The sequence below is a fragment of the Mercenaria mercenaria genome, chromosome 12, assembly GCF_021730395.1.
Source record: "Mercenaria mercenaria strain notata chromosome 12, MADL_Memer_1, whole genome shotgun sequence".
In the NCBI taxonomy this organism is placed as follows: Eukaryota; Metazoa; Mollusca; class Bivalvia; order Venerida; family Veneridae; genus Mercenaria; species Mercenaria mercenaria.
The window spans coordinates 45,312,619-45,333,708 of record NC_069372.1 but is presented as its reverse complement, the minus strand read 5'-3'; the positions used below and the strand labels follow the sequence as shown (position 1 = coordinate 45,333,708).

The 21,090-nt window shown below is 35.5% G+C and overlaps 1 protein-coding gene across 3 annotated transcripts in view; it reads left to right on the top strand.

Moving 5' to 3' along the window:
• The window catches only part of LOC123533318 (beta-adrenergic receptor kinase 2-like), a 179,856-nt gene that overhangs the window by 5,066 nt on the left and 153,700 nt on the right, over positions 1–21,090 (top strand). For all 3 annotated transcript variants that reach the window (XM_053519939.1, XM_053519938.1, XM_053519937.1), the window contains exon 3: positions 11,907–11,980. In XM_053519939.1, coding sequence (XP_053375914.1) covers positions 11,907–11,980 — 74 coding nt within the window. The remainder of the gene's footprint in view (positions 1–11,906; positions 11,981–21,090) is intronic.

Here is a 21,090-nt window from a genome sequence, read left to right as displayed (position 1 = left end):
TTTAGGGTTGGGCCAAAAATTTAGGGTAGGTCGGGATACCAGAAACAATTTTTTTTTACGCCCAATAAAAATGCACCTTATTTTACTGAAAATGAAAGAAACAAGTAGATCTAATGATAAATGCTCTGATAACATGAACAATGCCAAAATTGAAATTTTCCTAAACTACTAAAAGAGCCGTAGTGGACCAACTCTTAGTCTCTTAATATCTGTGACATGTAGCCTGAACCACATTTCTATAATTAATGGCCTTGTTGAGACAGCTGGCTATGAGATAGATTTTTATTCTTTTGCAAGCTTGTAACTACAGCAAAGTCCTAGTATAAATGTAGATAAATTAATATTGTAACTGTCAGCCGCCCACACAGTGATTTAACAGGGATGACAAATGTCACAGGCTTATATGGCATAATATTAGCTAAACTGGCTGAAACAACTACAATGTGTATAATTGTAGGCTCCATAATGTACAGATGGGAACTTTGTAGTTAATCATTTAGAATAGTTTTTGCCATCCTCACAAAATTGTGATATCCTTTATAACATTAATTGTTTTGAACCTTGCCTTTGAGCAGTTTTAGTGGTATTGCAATAGTCCCTTTTGGTAGTATCAGTGGTATTGCAATAATGTCAGACTCTTCAGCAGTATCTGCAGTATTGCAGTAGTCTATTCAGTAGTATAAGTGATATTGCAATAGTCCTTTTAGCAGCATCAGTGGTATTGCAATAGTCCCTTCAGCAACAGCAGTGGTATTGCAGTAGTCTCTTCAGCAGTATCAGTGATATTGCAATAGTCCTTTCAGCAGTATCAGTGGTAATGCTTCGTTAATATCAGTGGTATTGCAATAATCCTTCCAGCAGTATCAGTTTTATTTGCAATAGTCCTTTCAGCAGCATCAGTGGTATTGCAATAGTCTTTTCAGCAACATCAGTGGTATTGCATTAGTCCTTTTAGCAGCATCAGTGGTATTGCAGTAGTCTTTTCAGCAGCATCAGTGGTATTGCAATAGTCTTTTCAGCAACATTAGTAGTATTGCAATAGTACTTTCAGCAACATAAGTGGTATTGCAGTCCTTGAAGCAGCATCAGTGGTATTGCAATAGTCCTTTCAGCAGCATCAGTGGTATTGCAATAGTCCTTTAAGCAGCATTAGTGGTATTGCAATAGTCTTTCCAGCAACATCAGTGGTATTGCTGTAGTTCTTTCAGCAGTGGCAGTGGTATTGCAACTGTCCTCCCAGCAGTTTTTAAAGTATTGCAATGGTCTTTGAATGTATCAATTAAAGTATTGCATTAAGCGTCATTAGTCGCCTCCACTACTGGCATAATTAATATAGTAAAGTTCAAATATGTTCTCTTGCATAAAGGACAAGTAAAGAAAAAGAGATTTTCTTGCACTGTTTTGTCAAGGGAACCTGTTGTGTTATTTACAGTCAATGTTTTGCTAATAATTCATTTATAATAGTTCAAAAATTTGTGATCTCCTTGGAAAGCCTTCATCTTGTTGTAAGTGAGAAGATTTATTTTGCAATAAATGCCAAGTTAATGTGGAAAGTGGAGCAATGAATTTTGCAGATATTTACCATTGAGAAAGGTATTTTGCTGATAACTTTATGTGAATTTCATACCACCTTAATAAAGCTTTTCATCTCTTTTCTATGAATACTGTATTTAGCATGTTAAACATTATTTTTTGTTGGGTTTAATCTCACACTGACACAATTATAGGTCATATGATGACTTTCCAGCTTTGACGTTAGAGGAAGACCCCAGGTGCCCCTCTTTGCATTATTTCATCACACGCAGGCACCTGGGTAGAACCACCAACCTTCCATAAGCCAGCTGGATGGCTTCCTCACAAAAAGAATTCATTGCCTCTAAGTGAGGCGCGAACCCTCATCAGTGAGTGGCAAGTGATTCGAAGTCAGCGACCCTGACCACTTGGCCATGGAGACCCCCAGCATATAAAACCGTTTTTTTTTCCAGACAGAAAAAATGCTATGAGAGTTTATGCAATATGTGTCACAAAAGATATGTGGAGTAAAATTTCATGCGGGTTGCATTGTGATTTCAGGGTTTGAATGTAAGATTCCAAGAGGTTTATTTAATTTGATGGAAGAATTTAATTCTTTTGGATTGTGGTTGCCTCAATCCACAAAATAAAATTTGGACATACCAGCAAATTTTCCAGTACAGTCCTTGAAATGCATGAATTCATGTCCACTCAAAATAGATGTCTTTTTATGCCCCTGCCATAAAATGGGGGAGGCATATAGTGTTACCCCTGCTGTGTGTGTGTTTGTTTGTTTGTGTGTGCGCGCGCATGTGTGTGTGTTTGTTTGTGTGTTCGGGAAAGGGTGGTGTTTGTGTCCGTGCAATATAACTATTAACTTTGACATGCATGGTCTTTTTCAGAATAAATTGACACAAATGATAAGCATGGGTAGACGATGTGTCATGCGCAACAACCATTTCACTAGCTCAAAGGTCAAGGTCACAGTCCTTGGTTGAAATTAGCCAATTTCACTACATATATACTGATAATGTGGTCCTCGTGTCCAGTCCATAACTTTGACATGCATGGTCCGATTTGAAAATAATTTGACGCAAGTGATAAGCATGGATAAACGATTAGTCTTGCGCAAAACCATTTCACTAGCTCAAAGCTCAAGGTCACAGTCCTTGGTTGAACTTAGCTAATAGGGCCAAGGGTCCTCCTTTTAGTTTGTGAGCAGTACCATGCCTGTGACCTTTCTCATGTTGCGGGTGCATCCATTTCTGTGACACATTTCTAGTTTTTACTGAAACCACGAAAATTTATGTCCATGAAATGTAATGGTTGAACAGTGCATACTGGAACTCAAGAACTTCAAGAGAATTCTTGACCACTGTGAAATTATTAACCTTTAGTTGGCTGCCGGCACCTGATTCTGCCTTTGCGACCATTGCAGATCAAGGTCAACCTGCACGTTTGTGCAGGCTGATTGGTCTAGAGTGTTTGCTCTTCTGTCAGTAAATTTTCAATGGACACCCCTTTGAAAGATAAATTGATTGATTGGCCAGTCCATTTTAGAAATTTAGCAGGCTAAAGGTAAATATTTGAAGGGGTTTCTGTTGTTGTGTCGATCTACAAAATTAAATCCCAATTTAAAGGCAAATTTACTATTTATGTTATCTTTCAAATTTGAAATTTATGAATTTTTGTCCCAATGAGATTAATATTTTTGATAAAACCAAAGTTTAATGTCTTCAAAATTAAATGATTTTACAGTATATGTCAGAAATTAGTTTAAACATTTTGGGATTAAACATTTTTTTTTCTGACAGTCTTGGTGCAAATATTTTCAAATATGATTTCTCTCTGCCTTGTTAAAACAGATTTTGTTGTCTGTCAGTTACATTGTATCATCAATCTTCAAAAATTGGTTTGTTGATAAAATCTAAGAAGATCCTTAAATTTGAAAACACAGGTCACAACTGATCAAAATAAAAGCAGGCTGGGTTTAATTTTGTCTGCATGTTCATTAGAGGTGTGCCGGCCATAAACTACCAGTAAGTCGAGTTTTGATATAAGCCCCAAGAGTTGTAGCCCTTGATTTAACAAAACAGAAAAAAGATATGTTACATCTTATTAACAGTAGAGGACTGAGTTCTTCACAAACCTTATTCATATTTAGTCCAGACCTTAAGATCTCCGTCAGGTTTGATTATGACTATGTCTGGAGTTATGTGCCCTTTGATTTTTAGAAAATTGGTTATTTGATATTGACCTTTGTTTTGATATTGATATATTTCGGTAAAGCATGGCTTATCAGATGAGTAAGTCCTTACTTATTTGATGAAATCTGTAAATATTGATTTCTTGCAATAATTTTCTGAAAAGCTCCCATTGGAGTTTCATTTACATTTGTAGTTAAAAAATATATTTGGCAGCCAGCATGGCTTATCAGGTATAATTGATGAAATTTATAATAAACATGGACTGGAAATCCTTTACCTTCACCTTTAAAGTTGAAAAAAGAGATTCAGCAGCCAGCATGGCTTATCAGGCATACATTTTGATGAAAATCTGTAATATTGTTTTCACTACAGATCATATAGAGCTTAATTTATCTACATCTATCCAGTATGTTGGCATAGGTAATTCAGTATGATTCTATAGATTACAGCTTTTCCCTCATTTCTGTGAAGATGCTGTGTAGAGATAAACTTTTTCTCATAAATGTTTTGGTTAACTAGTTATACTGAGGTAAATGATATGAAAAACTAGATTTTTTTTATGTTTTCTTCTCACTGTTTGTGTTTTACTAGAAAATCAGAATTGAGAAAGTAAAGTTATTTTGATATAAATAGTTGATTTTAAAGACGTGGCAGCATCTGACGGATGATTTTAGACACATATATATGCTAAAATATGATCGTATTTATAGCAAGGTTGTTGCCCTTATTTACCGGTCTCAAGTTTGCCATTTTTTCTTGAGTGGAGTTTTGCCAGTGGTCAGTTTGTCAACATTATTAGGATTTATAATAGCCTGTTGAATACATTTATCGAACAGTCTGCATGTTTTAAGATCATATGCTGTCCTATCTTTTTTAATTATGTCTCTCGTAAAGTTTATAATGCGGCTGCCACAGTTTTTGTTACAAACAAAAAATACATTAATTGTGTGTTAAATCTTACCTTCGATAATTTCATAGTTTTGTTACAGGTCTGAATATTTCCATGGTTCAGTCGATAAGAAGTATTATTGAATTTATTGTTTTTAGCTCACCTGTCACAAAGTGACAAGGTGAGCTTTTGTGATCGCGCGGTGTCCGTCGTCCGTCCGTGCGTCCGTGCGTCTGTAAACTTTTGCTTGTGACCACTCTAGAGGTCACATTTTTCATGGGATCTTTATGAAAGTTGGTCAGAACGTTCACCTTGATGATATCTAGGTCAAGTTCAAAACTGGGTCACGTGCCGTTAAAAACTAGGTCAGTAGGTCTAAAAATAGAAAAACCTTGTGACCTCTCTAGAGGCCATAATTTTCAATGGATCTTCATGAAAATTGGTCAGAATGTTCATCTTGATGATATCTAGGTCAAGTTCGAAATTGGGTCACGTGCGGTCAAAAACTAGGTCAGTAGGTCTAAAAATAGAAAAACCTTGTGACTTCTCTAGAGGCCATATATTTCACAAGATCTTCATGAAAGTTGGTCTGAACGTTCACCTTGATGATATCTAGGTCAAGTTCGAAAATGGGTCACGTGCCTTCAAAAACTAGGTCAGTAGGTCAAATAATAGAAAAACCTTGTGACCTCTCTAAAGGCCATATTTTTCATGGGATCTGTATGAAAGTTGGTCTGAATGTTCATCTTGATGATATCTAGGTCAAGTTCGAAACTGGGTCACGTGCCATCAAAAACTAGGTCAGTAGGTCTAAAAATAGAAAAACCTTGTGACCTTTCTAGAGGCCATATATTTCACAAGATCTTCATGAAAATTGGTCAGAACGTTCACCTTGATGATATCTAGGTCAAGTTCGAAACTGGGTCATGTGCCTTCAAAAACTAGGTCAGTAGGTCAAATAATAGAAAAACCTTGTGACCTCTCTAAAGGCCATATTTTTCATGGGATCTGTGTGAAAGTTGGTCTGAATGTTCATCTTGATGATATGTAGGTCAAGTTCGAAACTGGGTCACGTGCGATCAAAAACTAGGTCAGTAGGTCTAAAAATAGAAAACCCTTGTGACCTCTCTAGAGGCCATATATTTCATGAAATCTTCATGAAAATTGGTCAGAACGTTCACCTTGATGATATCTAAGTCAAGTTCGAAAGTGGGTCACGTGCCGTCAAAAACTAGGTCAGTAGGTCAAATAATGGAAAAACCTTGTGACCTAACTAGAGGCCATATTTTCCATGGGATCTGTATGAAAGTTGGTCTGAATGTTCATCTTGATTATATCTAGGTCAAGCTTGAAAGTGGGTCACGTGCCATCAAAAACTAGGTCATAGGTCAAATAATAGAAAAACCTTGTGACCTCTCTAAAGGCCATATTTTTCAATGGATCTTCATGAAAGTTGGTCTGAATGTTCATCTTGATGATATCTAGGTCAAATTCGAAACAGGGTCATGTGTGGTCAAAAACTAGGTCAGTAGATCTAAAAATAGAAAAACCCTGTGACCTCTCTAGAGGCCATACTTGTGAATGGATCTCCATAAAAATTGGTCAGAATGTTCACCTTGATGATATCTAAGTCAAGTTCGAAAGTGGGTCACGTGCCATCAAAAAGTAGGTCAGTAGGTCAAATAATGAAAAAACTTGTGACCTCTCTAGAGGCCATATTTTTCATGGGATCTGTATGAAAGTTGGTCTGAATGTTTATCTTGATGATATCTAGGTCAAGTTTGAAACTGGGTCAACTGCGATTAAAAACTAGGTCAGTAGGTCTTGAAATAGAAAAACCTTGTGACCTCTCTAGAGGCCATATCCTTGAATGGATCTTCATGAAAATTGGTCAGAATGTTCACCTTGATGATATCATGATATCTAGGTCATGTGCCTTAAAAAACTAGGTCAATAGGTCAAATTATAGAAAAACCTTGTGACCTCTCTAGAGACCATATTTTTCAATGGATCTTCATGAAAATTGGTCAGAATTTTTTACTTTTATAATATCTAGGTCAAGTTCAAAACTGGGTCACATGAGCTCAAAAACTAGGTCACTATGTCAAATAATAGAAAAACCGATGTCATACTCAAAACTGGATCATGTGGGAAGAGGTGAGCGATTCAGGACCATCATGGTCCTCTTGTTTATTACCTCCCTTTATGGCACTGAGCTTTTCTAACTATGTCATTGTGCATACTTTCTATTTGGAGAGCTGTTTTATCTGTTTTTAATATAAAATTAAAAGCTGTTTGATAGCGAAATTTTTTTAATGACACGCGTATCTTTTAGAAGACGCAGTCCCTCCCCCATGTAGAGAATTTATGAAGCAATGTAATATGTAAAATTGGCGCTAATTTGCACATATCAGTCAGTGTTATTCTCTGGTAAAAGTGATTTTATTAAGTAGACATGAAAAATACAATGATGGTTTGGTTAAGTGTCAAAATGCAATATATCTTCATTTTATTTTTTAAAAAAGCGTGATGTAATTAATTTCTAATGCTTGAAACCAGGAAGAAGTTTCGTCTTATTATCTTCCTGATAAATGGCTGTCAAGCAGACCATATACTAGCATGCATATTGGTAATGAAAACTAGGTAGGATAGATGTCTGATACATATAAGTGGGTTAGTAGGCTTGCAGTGAAAAAATCTGAGGACTCCATCTTATTTAAGGATGTAGTATACTCAAAAAATTTATGTGCACATTTCTAATCTGGTAGCAGGTGTTGAGTATAAATTAATTTACAACAAAGTATTTTTTAACCCTTACCATGCTGAAAACGATTCATTCTGCCTTTGGGACCAGTGCAGATCATAATCAACCTGCACATCCGTGCAGTCTTATCATGATCTGCAATGTTTGCGATTCAGTCGGTATGTTTTTAGTAAGCATCCCTTTTAACAGTTAATGGTACTGTCCAAATTGAAAGATTGGTAAGTTCAGTATAGAAATTTAGCAGGATAAGGGTATTCAAAGTATGTTTTAACCCTATCCATGCTAAACACGATTCATTCTGCCTTTGAGACCAGTGCAGATCATAATCAGCCTGCAGTCTGATCATGATCTGCACTGTTCGCCATTCAGTCAGTATATTTTTAGTAAGCACCCCTTTTAACAGTTAATGGTACTGTCCAAATTAAAAGATGGATAAGTTCATTATAGAAATTTAGCAGGATAAGGGTATTAAGCCTGTCTCAGTTTTGATATCTGATGGTACTAAATGATGAAATGAGCCGTGCCATGAGAAATCAACATAGTAGCTTTGCGACCAGCATGGATCCAGACCAGCCTGCACATCCGTGCAGTCTGGTCAGGATCCATGCTGTTCGCCTTCAAAGCTTATTGCAATTAGAGCTACCTACATGTAGAACCTTTTAACAAACAGCATGGATCCTGACCAGACTGCGCGGATGCGCAGGCTGGTCTGGATCCATGCTGGTCACAAACCCACTATGTTGGTTTTCTCATGGCACTGCGCAAATTATGCTTAAATCATGAATAAACTATTGTAGGAAGGCTACATAATACTGCTGCTGTTTTAGCTGGAAATTGGGGTATTGCACTCGACTTGATGTCGGCATCTGCTTCTGCATCGGTTAATGATTTTAATTTCATTACTTAAGATATTAAATTGGAACTTGTTGTACTTTATGATAGTGACAGTGTTCATTAGTGTGACAAGTTGTGTAACTCTAAATGCAACATTTCCAGAATTCTGTCCCTTTTTTACTTTGAAATTTTTTAAGCTTATTGCGCACAGATGTTCTCTTAAAGAGAAGGCTTTCATAAAAAGTCCAAAAGTGATGAATCAGAGACACTACTGGTTACTTTGCATAGACTATACATCATTTCCAATGTTATTCATAATCATTGAAAAAATCACAAGTTTACTCACTGAATCGAGGTGCTTTGCATAAAAAAAGTCTCTTTGGAAGTGTTACACACATGTGTTTATGACCTACATTAGCACCCCTGAAATGGATATCTAATTATAAAATGTTTTGTGCAAAAGCTCCCCCGCCCCCACCCCACACACACACAAAAAGCAAAAAAAAAAAAACCACCAGATAATACAGTGTTCAAATAAATTTTACCCTTTAAGGTAATAAAAAGAGACACACTACTTTTGAAGTGTCTTTGAATCTTTTTCACATGAAAAGGTAGTCTGAATTAGAGATGACTGTAATTGTATTTCCAGGGAATGCCAAGAGCTCTGTGAGAATGTTTCTTATTGATTTTGTAAAAGTGTCCTCACTTGCAGTAGCAGACAATCTCATAGAATGACAGAACAGACTGAAGAGAAATTTGTTTTCATTAAGGGAGATGGCATTCTGACATTATACAATACAGACGCAGTTTCTGTATGTTATTGATATTAAATGATATTGTTATTAAATATACTGTTTGTTTCATACTGATATTTGATTTAATTTTGATATTAAACGTGAAATGAAAAGATATTGCTTTGGTTATAATGAATTATTGCATACATGTATATACTCACTTACAACACTGATTGCCTATAAGACCGGGTCCAGAATTTGTATCGGAGTCTGCATTACCATTATTTTGCTAAAATTCTGTAAAAACATGTTAATTTTTCCATGAAAAATGTTTGGTCAGAGCATGCAAGAAAGAAATTGTTAGTGAGGGGGAAAAAATCAAAGGTCAGGTACTTCTGTTCCGTGCAGTCGGGTGAAAAATATAAATAATAGAATTTACATTTGACATTGTTATAAAGACTACTTCAGTATTAAAGAAACATGTGTATAATGGCATGCAAGAATTCTGTCATATCGGGCTCGAGGTCACAGGCCATCAGGCCAGTGTGTTATGTAAAGAGGATAAAGAGACGTAATGGAAACACATGACATTGTTTATAGGCATTAATTGTTGTAACGCAGTTACTGTTAAACTTTTTAAATGAAATAACAAAAATATATCCTGTCAATAGTTAAACTCGAATGCTTGGAAAAAGTTAATATCCAGTATTTTTGCATTTCTGACGTGTGTTGCAGTGCCGTAAAAATTACACATAATAACATTTAATGTGAAACGGAAATCTGTATAAATTAACCCTTTGCCTGCTGGCGGCAGTAATTCTGCCTTTGCGACCAGTGCAGACCAAGATCAGCCTGCACATCCGTGCAGTCTGATCATGGTCTGCACTGTTCGCTATTCAGTCAGTAAATTTTCAGTAAACACCCCTTCGAATAATAAATGGTATTGCCCAAATTGAATTATGGACCAGTCCATTATAGAAATTTAGCGGGCTAAGGGTTAAGATTTCATGGGTAATACAAATTGCCTGGTAATTACAGACTTGTCACCAGGTAAATACATACAATTAATGTGCATGCATTTAGGTTGTAATTACTGTAATTGAGTCTATTTATAAATTTTATAGTAGTCTACTATTGAGAAATATAATGGAAGGAGGTTATATTATGTCCAAATTTTATAAGTTCTACATTTAAAATGAAGAATTAATTAAAATAGAGAGACAACATGCCTGAACACCAGATAGGTTTTAACTGTATTTTATTTATAGATCAACTGGTTTCGGTTCTCTATGAACCTTTATCAGATTATACTGTGTACCGTTACTTTCAGGACATGCCTTAATTCACACTTATATTTTGGGGAGACATGACAATAATTATTATGTTTCCCTGTTTAGAGGCTAATATATATTTTTAGTTCACCTACGTGACAGTGTGAGCTTTCGTAATCGCATTTTGTCCATCGTCCGTCCGTCGTCCGTTCACAATTTCTTGTGAACACGATAGAGACCACATTTTGCAATCAATTTTAATCAAACTTGCATACAACTTGTATTGGCATAATATCTTGATTCCTTTCAAAAACTGGCCAGATCCCGTCATGGGTTCCAGAATCATGGCCCCTTAAAGTGCAAAATTTGCTATTTTGGCTTGTAAACATGCTAGAGACCACATTTTGCAATGGATTTTAATTAAACTTGTACACAGCTTGAAATGGCATTATATCTTGGTTCCTTTCTAAAATTTGCTAGATCCCATCATGAGTTTCGAAGTTATGGCCCCTGAAAGGGCCAAAATTTGCTATTTTTGCTTTTGCAGCATTGTAGAGGCATCATTTATGGTTTGATTTGATTCGGAGTTAAGTACACTAATTGACCCCTGAAAGAGCCAAAATTTGTTAATTTTTACCTTGTGAACATGATAGAACTGACATTTTACATTTGATTTTAACCACACTTACACACAACTTAAGTCACAATAAGATCTCAGTTCCTTTCGAAAACTGGCCAGATTCTCTTATAGATTCTAGAGTTAGCTGCCCCTGAATGGGGCAAAATTTTCTATTTCGGCCCTTTCAGCCATATAGAGGTTTCATTTATGCTTTGCTTTGATACAAACTTGCATAGAATATTTATCTTGATGATCTCTAAGCCAAGTTCGAAACGGGTTCATATAGGATTAAAAACTAGGTCATCAGGTCAAATCAAAGGAAAAGCTTGTTAACACCCTAGATGCCACATTTATGACCCTATCTTCATGACACTTAGTCAGAATGTTTATCTTGATGATTCCTAGGCAAAGTTTGAAACTGGGTCACCAGCTCAAATCAAAAGAAAAGCTTGACAATGTTAACACTGTGGGCCATATTTATAACCCTTTCTTCTTGAAACTTGGTAAGAATGTTTTTCTTGATGATTCCCATGCCAAGTTTGAAACTGGGTCATGTGGGGTCAAGACCTAGGTCACCACTCAAATCAAAGGAAAAGCTTGTTCACACTGTAGAGGCCACATTTACGACTCTATCTTCATGAAACTTGGTCAGAATGTTATCTTGATGATTCAAAGGCCAAGTTTTATAGGTGAGCGCTGTAGGGTCATTCATGACCCTCTTGTTATATGATAATAATTACTGTATTCTGGGATATTGTTTGTAATTATTTTGATATGTATGTCTTTTATCAGGATTATACAATTGAAACTCTATATCTCGAACTTGCTTATCTGAAAATTCCGGCTATCACAAAGAGGTTTTCATGTCATGTCTTGAAAAAATGTACACAAAATATCATTTTAAGTTGAATTTCGGTTATTTTGAGGTAAAAGCTTGGTCCCTTGGAATTTGAGAGAGTGTCAACTGAACTTTTTTCTGGGTTTGTTCCTCTTTTCCATTTTCAGGGTAAATCTATTATTTTCTGGATATTAATATGTTTCTGTTTGTTTTAATGTATGTGTTTCTTTATTTTCAGGATATTTGTTATTCAAGCAATTCTGTGAAGAACAGTGTGATGTTCCAGTCCCACAGTTGAAATTTTATGATGAGGTAAGTTTCCTCTTACAAAAGAAACCTTCCTCATAGCAGAAATTTTATGATAAGATACATTTCCTCTTTCCGTCCTTCCTGTTGAAATTTTATGATGAGGTACATTTCCTTATTCCGTCCTTCCTGTTGAAATTTTATGATGACTTATGTTTCTTCTTTCTGTCCTTACATTTGAAATTTTATGAGATATATTTACTCTTTCTGTCTTTGAAGTTGAAATTTTATGATGAGATATATTTACTCTTTCCATCCCAACAGTTGAAAATTTATGATGAGATATATTTACTCTTTCCATCCCTACAGTTGAAATTTTATGATGAGATATATTTACTCTTTCCATCCATACAGTTGAAATTTTATGATAGGTATATTTCCTTATTCCTTATTCCATCCTTACAGTTGAAATTTTATGATAGGTATATTTCCTTATTCCATCCTTACAGTTGAAATTTTATGATAGGTATATTTCCTTATTCCATCCTTACAGTTGAAATTTTATGATGAGATATATTTACTCTTTCCGTCCTTAAAGTTGAAATTTTATGATGAGATATATTTACTCTTTCCATCCCTACAGTTGAAATTTTATGATGAGATATATTTACTCTTTCCATCCCTACAGTTGAAATTTTATGATGAGATATATTTACTCTTTCCATCCCTACAGTTGAAATTTTATGATGAGATATATTTACTCTTTCCATCCCTACAGTTGAAATTTTATGATGAGATATATTTACTCTTTCTTTCCATCCCTACAGTTGAAATTTTATGATGAGATATATTTACTCTTTCCATCCCTACAGTTGAACTTTTATGATGAGATATATTTACTCTTTCCATCCTTAAATTTGAAATTTTATGATAGGTATATTTCCTTATTCCATCCTTACAGTTGAAATTTTATGATAGGTATATTTCCTTATTCCATCCTTACAGTTGAAATTTTATGATGAGATATATTTACTCTTTCTGTCCTTAAAGTTGAAATTTTATGATGAGATATATTTACTCTTTCTGTCCTTAAAGTTGAAATTTTATGATGAGATATATTTACTCTTTCCATCCTTAAAGTTGAAATTTTATGATAGGTATATTTCCTTATTCCATCCTTACAGCTGAAATTTTATCATGAGATATATTTACTCTTTCCGTCCTTAAAGTTGAAATTTTATGATAGGTATATTTCCTTATTCCATCCCTACAGTTGAAATTTTATGATGAGATATATTTACTCTTTCCATCCTTACAGTTGAAATTTTATGATGAGATATATTTACTCTTTCCGTCCTTAAAGTTGAAATTTTATGATGAGATATATTTACTCTTTCCATCCTTACAGTTGAAATTTTATGATGAGATATATTTACTCTTTCCATCCTTAAAGTTGAAATTTTATGATAGGTATATTTCCTTATTCCATCCTTACAGCTGAAATTTTATCATGAGATACATTTACTCTTTCCGTCCTTAAAGTTGAAATTTTATGATGAGATATATTTACTCTTTCCATCCTTACAGTTGAAATTTTATGATGAGATATATTTACTCTTTCCGTCCTTAAAGTTGAAATTTTATGATGAGATATATTTACTCTTTCCGTCCTTACAGTTGAAATTTTATGATGAGATATATTTACTCTTTCCATCCCTACAGTTGAAATTTTATGATGAGATATATTTACTCTTTCCGTCCTTAAAGTTGAAATTTTATGATGAGATACATTTACTCTTTCCGTCCCTACACCATGTACATTTTGTACACAGTTGAAATTTTATGAAGCAGTACATTTACTCTTTCCGTCCTTAAAGTTTAAATTTTATGATGAGATACATTTACTCTTTCCGTCCCAACACCATGTACATTTTGTACACAGTTGAAATTTTATGAAGCAGTACATTTACTCTTTCCGTCCTGAAGTTGGGTTGAGGTTGCAAATTCAAAGCATTGTCAGTTTTGTTGAAATTTGAGTATGTTATTTAAAAGGTATTGTTATTAATTTTAAGAAGTGTCATAAATACACTATTTGTAATTTGAAAGATATTCTCAGGGGCAATAGAAGTTTTTTTAAGTGTGAATCAAACAGAATTTTGTTCAAATGATATGGTATATAAGTTCTGCTTGGCTTTTCACAGCCTGAAAAGCGAAATAGGAAATCTCCATAAAAAATAAAATGAGCAGCTCCTGTACCTTCATGCATATTTCATAGAGGTATTTTCCACTACTCAGGTGGTGAACAAATTATGGTATATTGATAGTTAATTATCGTATAATGGATCGTTTCCAGTATCAGATCAATTATTCATAAATCATCCCACTTCATCAGGAGTTTCATTTACTGGTTGCTGTGAAGTGATGAACTTCCACTTTCATCATAAATATATTATTTCAAATTGACTTATAATTAATCATTGCCTGCTGACACATTGGTGTCTTTAAACATACATATATATATATATATATATATATATATATATATATATATATATATATATATATATATATATATATATAATATATATATATATATATATATATATATATATATATATATATATATAGTCTGTAGTCATTTATTTAATGCACTTTTACATGATTTCATTGTGTTGATGACCAAACACTTATTAGATGGCAGTTTCAGGTCTGAAGTGCTTATTAGCACCAGTTGACCTATCATTTGCATGAGGGTGTAGGAGCACTAATAACTGTGAAAGGAATGTTATTGCCATTTAATGAATTGTTTATTATATACCGATGCACGATAATGATTACTCCATTGTTTGAATCAGTTAATCATTAAAACTATTTACAATATTTAAGAAATAATATATTTTATTTAAGAATTAAGAATGCTAAACAAATAAATTATCTGAATTCAAGGCAGACATGTCTGTTCAGTCCTTTTAGCTAACCTGAGCTCATTATTCAAGATGGGAGGTGTTGTGATTGTTCTGTATACATTAGGGCTGTGGATCGTCAGACAAGTGGCGATCCGATCCGATCCACGAGTCGGAGCTGACGATTCACAGATCGAACCACGAATCACCAGCAACAACTTATGATACAAATTTAAAATGCAATCCTGTTATTTTTGTACTTTTTTCTTTATGGAATCTAAACTTTGCAGTTCTCATGGTGCTAAGTGTAATAGTTATGTCTCCCCCAGGAGACATATTGTTTTTGCCCTGTCCGTCCGTCCGTCCTTCCGTCCGTCCGTCCGTCCGTCCTTCCGTCCGTCTGTCCGTCCGTCCGTCCGTCCGTACGTCACACTTCATTTCCGAGCAATAACTGGAGAACCATTTCACCTAGAACCTTCAAACTTCATAGGATTGTAGGGCTGCTGGAGTAGACGACCCCTATTGTTTTTGGGGTCACTCCGTCAAAGGTCAAGGTCACAGGGGCCTGAACATTGAAAACCATTTCCGATCAATAACTAGAGAACCACTTGACCCAGAATGTTGAAACTTCATAGGATGATTGGTCATGAAGAGTAGATGACCCCTATTGTTTTTGGGGTCACTCCGTCAAAGGTCAAGGTCACAGGGGCCTGAACATTGAAAACCATTTCCGATCAATAACTAGAGAACCACTTGACCCAGAATGTTGAAGCTTCATAGGATGATTGGTCATGAAGAGTAGATGACCCGTATTGATTTTGGGGTCACTCCGTCAAAGGTCAAGGTCACAGGGGCCTGAACATTGAAAACCATTTCCGATCAATAACTAGAGAACCACTTGACCCAGAATGTTGAAACTTCATAGGATGATTGGTCATGAAGAGTAGATGACCCCTATTGATTTTGGGGTCACTCCATCAAAGGTCAAGGTCACAGGGGCCTGAACATGGAAAACCATTTCCGATCAATAACTAGAGAACCACTTGACCCATAATGTTGAAACTTCATAGGATGATTGTGCATGCAAAGTAGATGACCCCTATCGAATTTGGGGTCACTCCATAAAAGGTCAAGGTCACAGGGGCCTGAACATTGAAAACCATTTCCGGTCAGTAACTTGAGAACCACTTGACCCAGAATGTTGAAACTTAATAGGATGATTGGTCATACAGAGTAGATGACCTCTATCGATTTTGGGGTCAGTCTATTAAAGGTCAAGGTCACAGGGGCCTGAACATTGAAAACCATTTCCGGTCAGTAACTTGAGAACCACTTTACCTACAATGTTGAAACTTCATAGGATGATTGGTCATGCAGAGTAAATGACCCCTATTGTTTTTGGGGTCACTCCATTAAAGGTCAAGGACACAGGGGCCTGAACATTGATAACCAGTTCCGATCAATAACTTGAGAACCACTTGACCCAGAATGTTGAAACTTCATAGGATGATTGAACATGCAGAGTAGATGACCCCTATTGATTTTGGGGTCAGTCTATTCAAGGTCAAGGTCACAGTGGCCAGTTCATGTAAAATCATTTTTTGGAAATAACTTGAGAACCACTTGACCTACAATGTTGAAACTTAATAGGATGATTGGACATGCAGAGTAGATGACCCCTATTTATTTTGAGGTCACTTGATCAAAGGTCAAGGTCACAGGAGCCTGAACAGTGACTTGAGAACCACTAGGCCAAGAGTGTTGAAACTTAGCGGGATGACTGGACATGCCAAGAAGATGATCCCTATTGCAGCCAACAATCAGTGTCTTTTTGACTATCGCTCCTGACCCCTATTGACTTTTTGCCTATAGGACTTTGCATTTGGGGAGACATGCGCTTTTTTACAAAAGCATTTTCTAGTTTTGACCTATGTTTGATGTTTTGCTCATTAATTAAGGTCAGGTTTTGCGGGTGGACTTCTGTAATGTTCGGCCATTCTTGCAGATGAACGATATGACGTCGGTCATTAATATGACAATATTTAGTAACAGTTCCGTATTTTTTGATAAGAAAATTTTATTTGTTGGACAGAAATTTCGTAACTAAGTTTTTATTGAATTTAATTACTTAAATGGTAAATGTTTATTCACTGTTTTGACAGATTTCATATTAATTTTAGTTCGAATATAAGACCGATACTTTTAAACTCTACCTAAAACTTTTGTTTACATCCGGTTTAGAATCCGACAACGCGTAATCATCTTAGATTTGCAAGAAAATTCATTAAAGATGTTTAATGTGGCTTTAATTTAGTTTTATTGATAGAATTTTACATATTGCATTTATTAATGAAAAAGATCGCGATCCAATGATCTTGACAATGACGAATATCCGTACTCGAACTTTTGGTCAAACTCGTGGATATTCGAGTACTCGGATACTCGTTACAGCCCTAGTATACATCACTGTCCATCAACGGTTTGTGTGCGAACTCTCCAGGTGTCACAGTTTTACATTGTCAGAATGTTCTCTAACAATAAAATCTCAAAAAAGTTCATTACTGGATCATCTAGGGTTAAAAAAAGTTAGGTCACCTAAGGTCAAATGACAGAAAACCCTTGCTAAAACTCTACAGGCCACATTATTTTCCTGAAAATGGAAAACAAGGTCAAATTGGATACTTGGGCATCTTTGGTAAGAAGGAGGGCAGGTGAGCTATTTAATGCCTTTTTTATCCTCTTGTTCAGTGTACATGTCCACTTGTTAAATATCTGTTAGGAGAGTGGTTATTTGTGTGGCGGCAAGTGATTTTGCCTTTGTGACCAATGCAGACCATGATCAGCCAGCGCATCCATGCATGCTGATCATGGTCTACACTGTTCGCTAATCAGTCAGTAAATTTTCAGTGAACACCCCTTTGAATAATAAGTGGTACTGCCGTAATTGGAAGATGGACAAGTTCATTACAGAAATTTAGCTGGGTAACGGTTTAAAAATATCATAGCAAATACGATAGTATTAAAGACTGCGTGACTGCAAGCAATTTTAATCATATTGATTGCTACCTATATGTGGGTGACAGAATGACTGCGAGCAATTTTAATCGTATTGATCACATAACGAGGAGTTAATTATTGTTGTGACGTAAATCGCAACATCTTGAGGTGAATTGTATCACTATCGGAGTGGTATAGTAATATCACTGTCAATCAATGAAGTGAACTTTTTGCTTTGAATTATCGTAGGATGATAAAACAAGTATACATTTACATATCTGCATGATTTAAAATTCCATAAATAGCAAGGTTATGGAGAAAAACTAGTGTATTAATGCTTTTAAGTTTTACGTTTTTTATTGATCCGATTTATGCCTTGTCAGCGTTTTGAGGTATATTATATAGGTAGGATAATGAAGTCAACACCAAATTTCTGCCTACTTACAAGGAAGTTTTTTTAAGTAGTTTGGGGTCATTCTGATGTTATAGTTAATCCAGTGATAATTTCTAAGCAATTCCTTCTAACAATTGTATTTGTAACCGAAGCAGTATTTAAAGAGAATAAAAACAGTATTCTAACATGACTCGGTTTGATTTCCAGTTAAACAAAGAAGGAAATCAAGCTCTGTATATTCTGCGATAAACAATGGTTGACGCGCGGACCGGTAAGAGAGCATTTTGACGTCAAATTGCCGCATGACGTTCGATACATTACTCCTCGCTTAAATGAAGTCCAGTATAATATCTATTAAAATATATATATGAGCATGTCAGAATGAAAACAATCAAGGCCTTCTTGTTATTTATCGTCTAATTTACCACAGTTCATCGTTCAGATGCTTCAGTATTTAACCACTCGGGCTAACGCCCTCGTGGTTCAATCCCTACGCATCTGAACTCTGAACCGTGATAAATTAGACGATAAACAACTCAAAGGCCTTGATTATTTGTTAAATAAATTGCTGTTTAACTTTTAAGAATAATTGATTTTCATGGGAAATTAATTTTCTTGGGTTAGTCCACAAATAAAACTGTTGCACCAAGTAATTGGCATATGATGTTAACTGCAAATGAGATCTCCTTTATCTATGAAGATGAATTCTTCGCAGAATGATGCCTGATTTCATGAGAAACAGTCAGTCACGATTTTGGTGTTCTATTATACTTGTACAAACAACGCATTATCTCTTACCCTGCTAAATTTCTATAATGAACTTGTTCATCTTTTAATTTGGACAGTACCATTAACAGTTAATAGGGATGCTTACCAAAAAGATACTGACCGAATGGCGAACAGTGCAGATCATGATCAGACTGCATGTATGTGCAGCCTGATCATGATCTACACTAGTCGCAAAAGCAGAATCAAGCATGTCCAGCATGATGAAGGGTTGATATGTTTCCAGAAATGAAGAGTTATTGTCTCGTTGAAGAAACGAGAATACAAAGGAAACAAATATAAATGATTGTATGGTAAACACTCAATAAAATATGCAACAGAGTCTGTAAGATGTCATTATTTTCCTGAGTGTTCCTAGATATGATGGATTTGCGAATAAATGTGTGTTAGGAAATTGCTCCGACTACTTACTGGTCTGGCTCATTACAGCAGAGGTCAGGCCATTGATTTATCGGCAGAAAAGTAGGCTAAAAAACCTTTTACGTATTTATGCGAGTTCGAAAATTCTGTCTTTCCATTATCGGTCAAATCATCTTAATAGTCGTTCGCAAATGATGTAAGTTAGAAAAATATCATATTTACCATTCATCTTGTATTCATGATTCCATTGGTCAGTTTTAACCCTAACCCTGCTAAATTTCTATAATGAACTGGTCCATCTTTCAATTTGGGCAGTACTATTATTAAATTGTTAAAAGGGTGCTTACCAAAAATATACTGGCAGAATAGCGAACAGTGCAAATCATGATCAGACTGCACAGATGTGCAGGCTGATCATGATCTACACTGGTCACAAAGGCTGAATCAATCCTATCCAGCATGGTAAGGGTTAATATTGAGTTCAAAATCAAACAATCAGATGCTTGATTTTTCTCCTCTTCTGTTCATGAAATCTGGTTTTCGTGACTGACTGCCAGAATATTAATATAACTACCCACTTCTGCAGCTTCAAAAATTTATTAATTCATATCATGTCTGAACAGGTAGTGTCTAATTCATTTTCATGTCTAATTCGTTTTTATGTCAGTAGCTTCATCATCCAGCATGTTTTTACTGGCTGATGCTTCACGTTGGTAAACTAATTATGTAGTGCATTCCAGGTTAACAGTTTATATTAGAATGTTGTTCTTGTTAACACCATGTTACAGAATGTTTTACAAATATCTTGTCAAACAGTTTATGGCAGACATGTCGCCATCATTGAGAAAAATTGTCTTGACGTTTGTGTAATTATATAAAAAACACTGGCTGACGGGTTACTTGTGCATTTGTTCTGCATCTCTCAAAGGAATTTATTGTTTGTTAAAGACCTGTGTTGTCTCATCATTTTTAAGACTCAGGTTTTCATCTCTACTTTCCGGACATGGGTTACTGGATTTTAAGTCAGTCCCATTGATTTGGGTCATTTATTTTACCTTTTTTTGCTAGCATTGTCCCTGTGAAATTATAAAGAGCAAATCATGAACATTTCTTGCATTTTTCATGAACAAAGTTCTAGAATTTCTTAAAGTGTTCTCATACACTTTAAGCACTTTTTATATGTTTGTCTGATTAAGATGGGACATGTTATGGGAACACCCTTGGCGGGCTGAAGGGCATGCAGGTGGCATACACAAACTTTGTCTGGAGCATTTCTTCTTCATTCACGGAGGGATTTTGATGTAACATGGCACAAATGTTCATCATCATGAGGTAGAGTGACATGCACAAGAGCCAGTTCCCTAGGTCTAAGGTCAAGGTCACACTTAGAGGTCAAAGGTAAATTTGAGAATGTATTTGTCCGGAGCATTTCTTCTCCATGCATAGATGGATTTTGATGTAACTTGGCACAATTGTTCACCATCATGAGACGGAGTGTCCTGCGCAAGAACCAGGTCCCTAAGTCTAAGGCCAAGGTCACACTTAGAGGCCAAAGGTTAGATACAAGAATGACAACTTTGTCTGGAGCATTTTTTCTTCATGCATGGAGGGATTTTGATATAACTTGGCACAAAATGTTCACCATCATGAGGTATAGTGTCATGTGCAAGAACCTAGTTCTAAGGTCAAGGTCACACTTAGAGGTCGAAGATCAGATACAAGAATGACGGACGGAG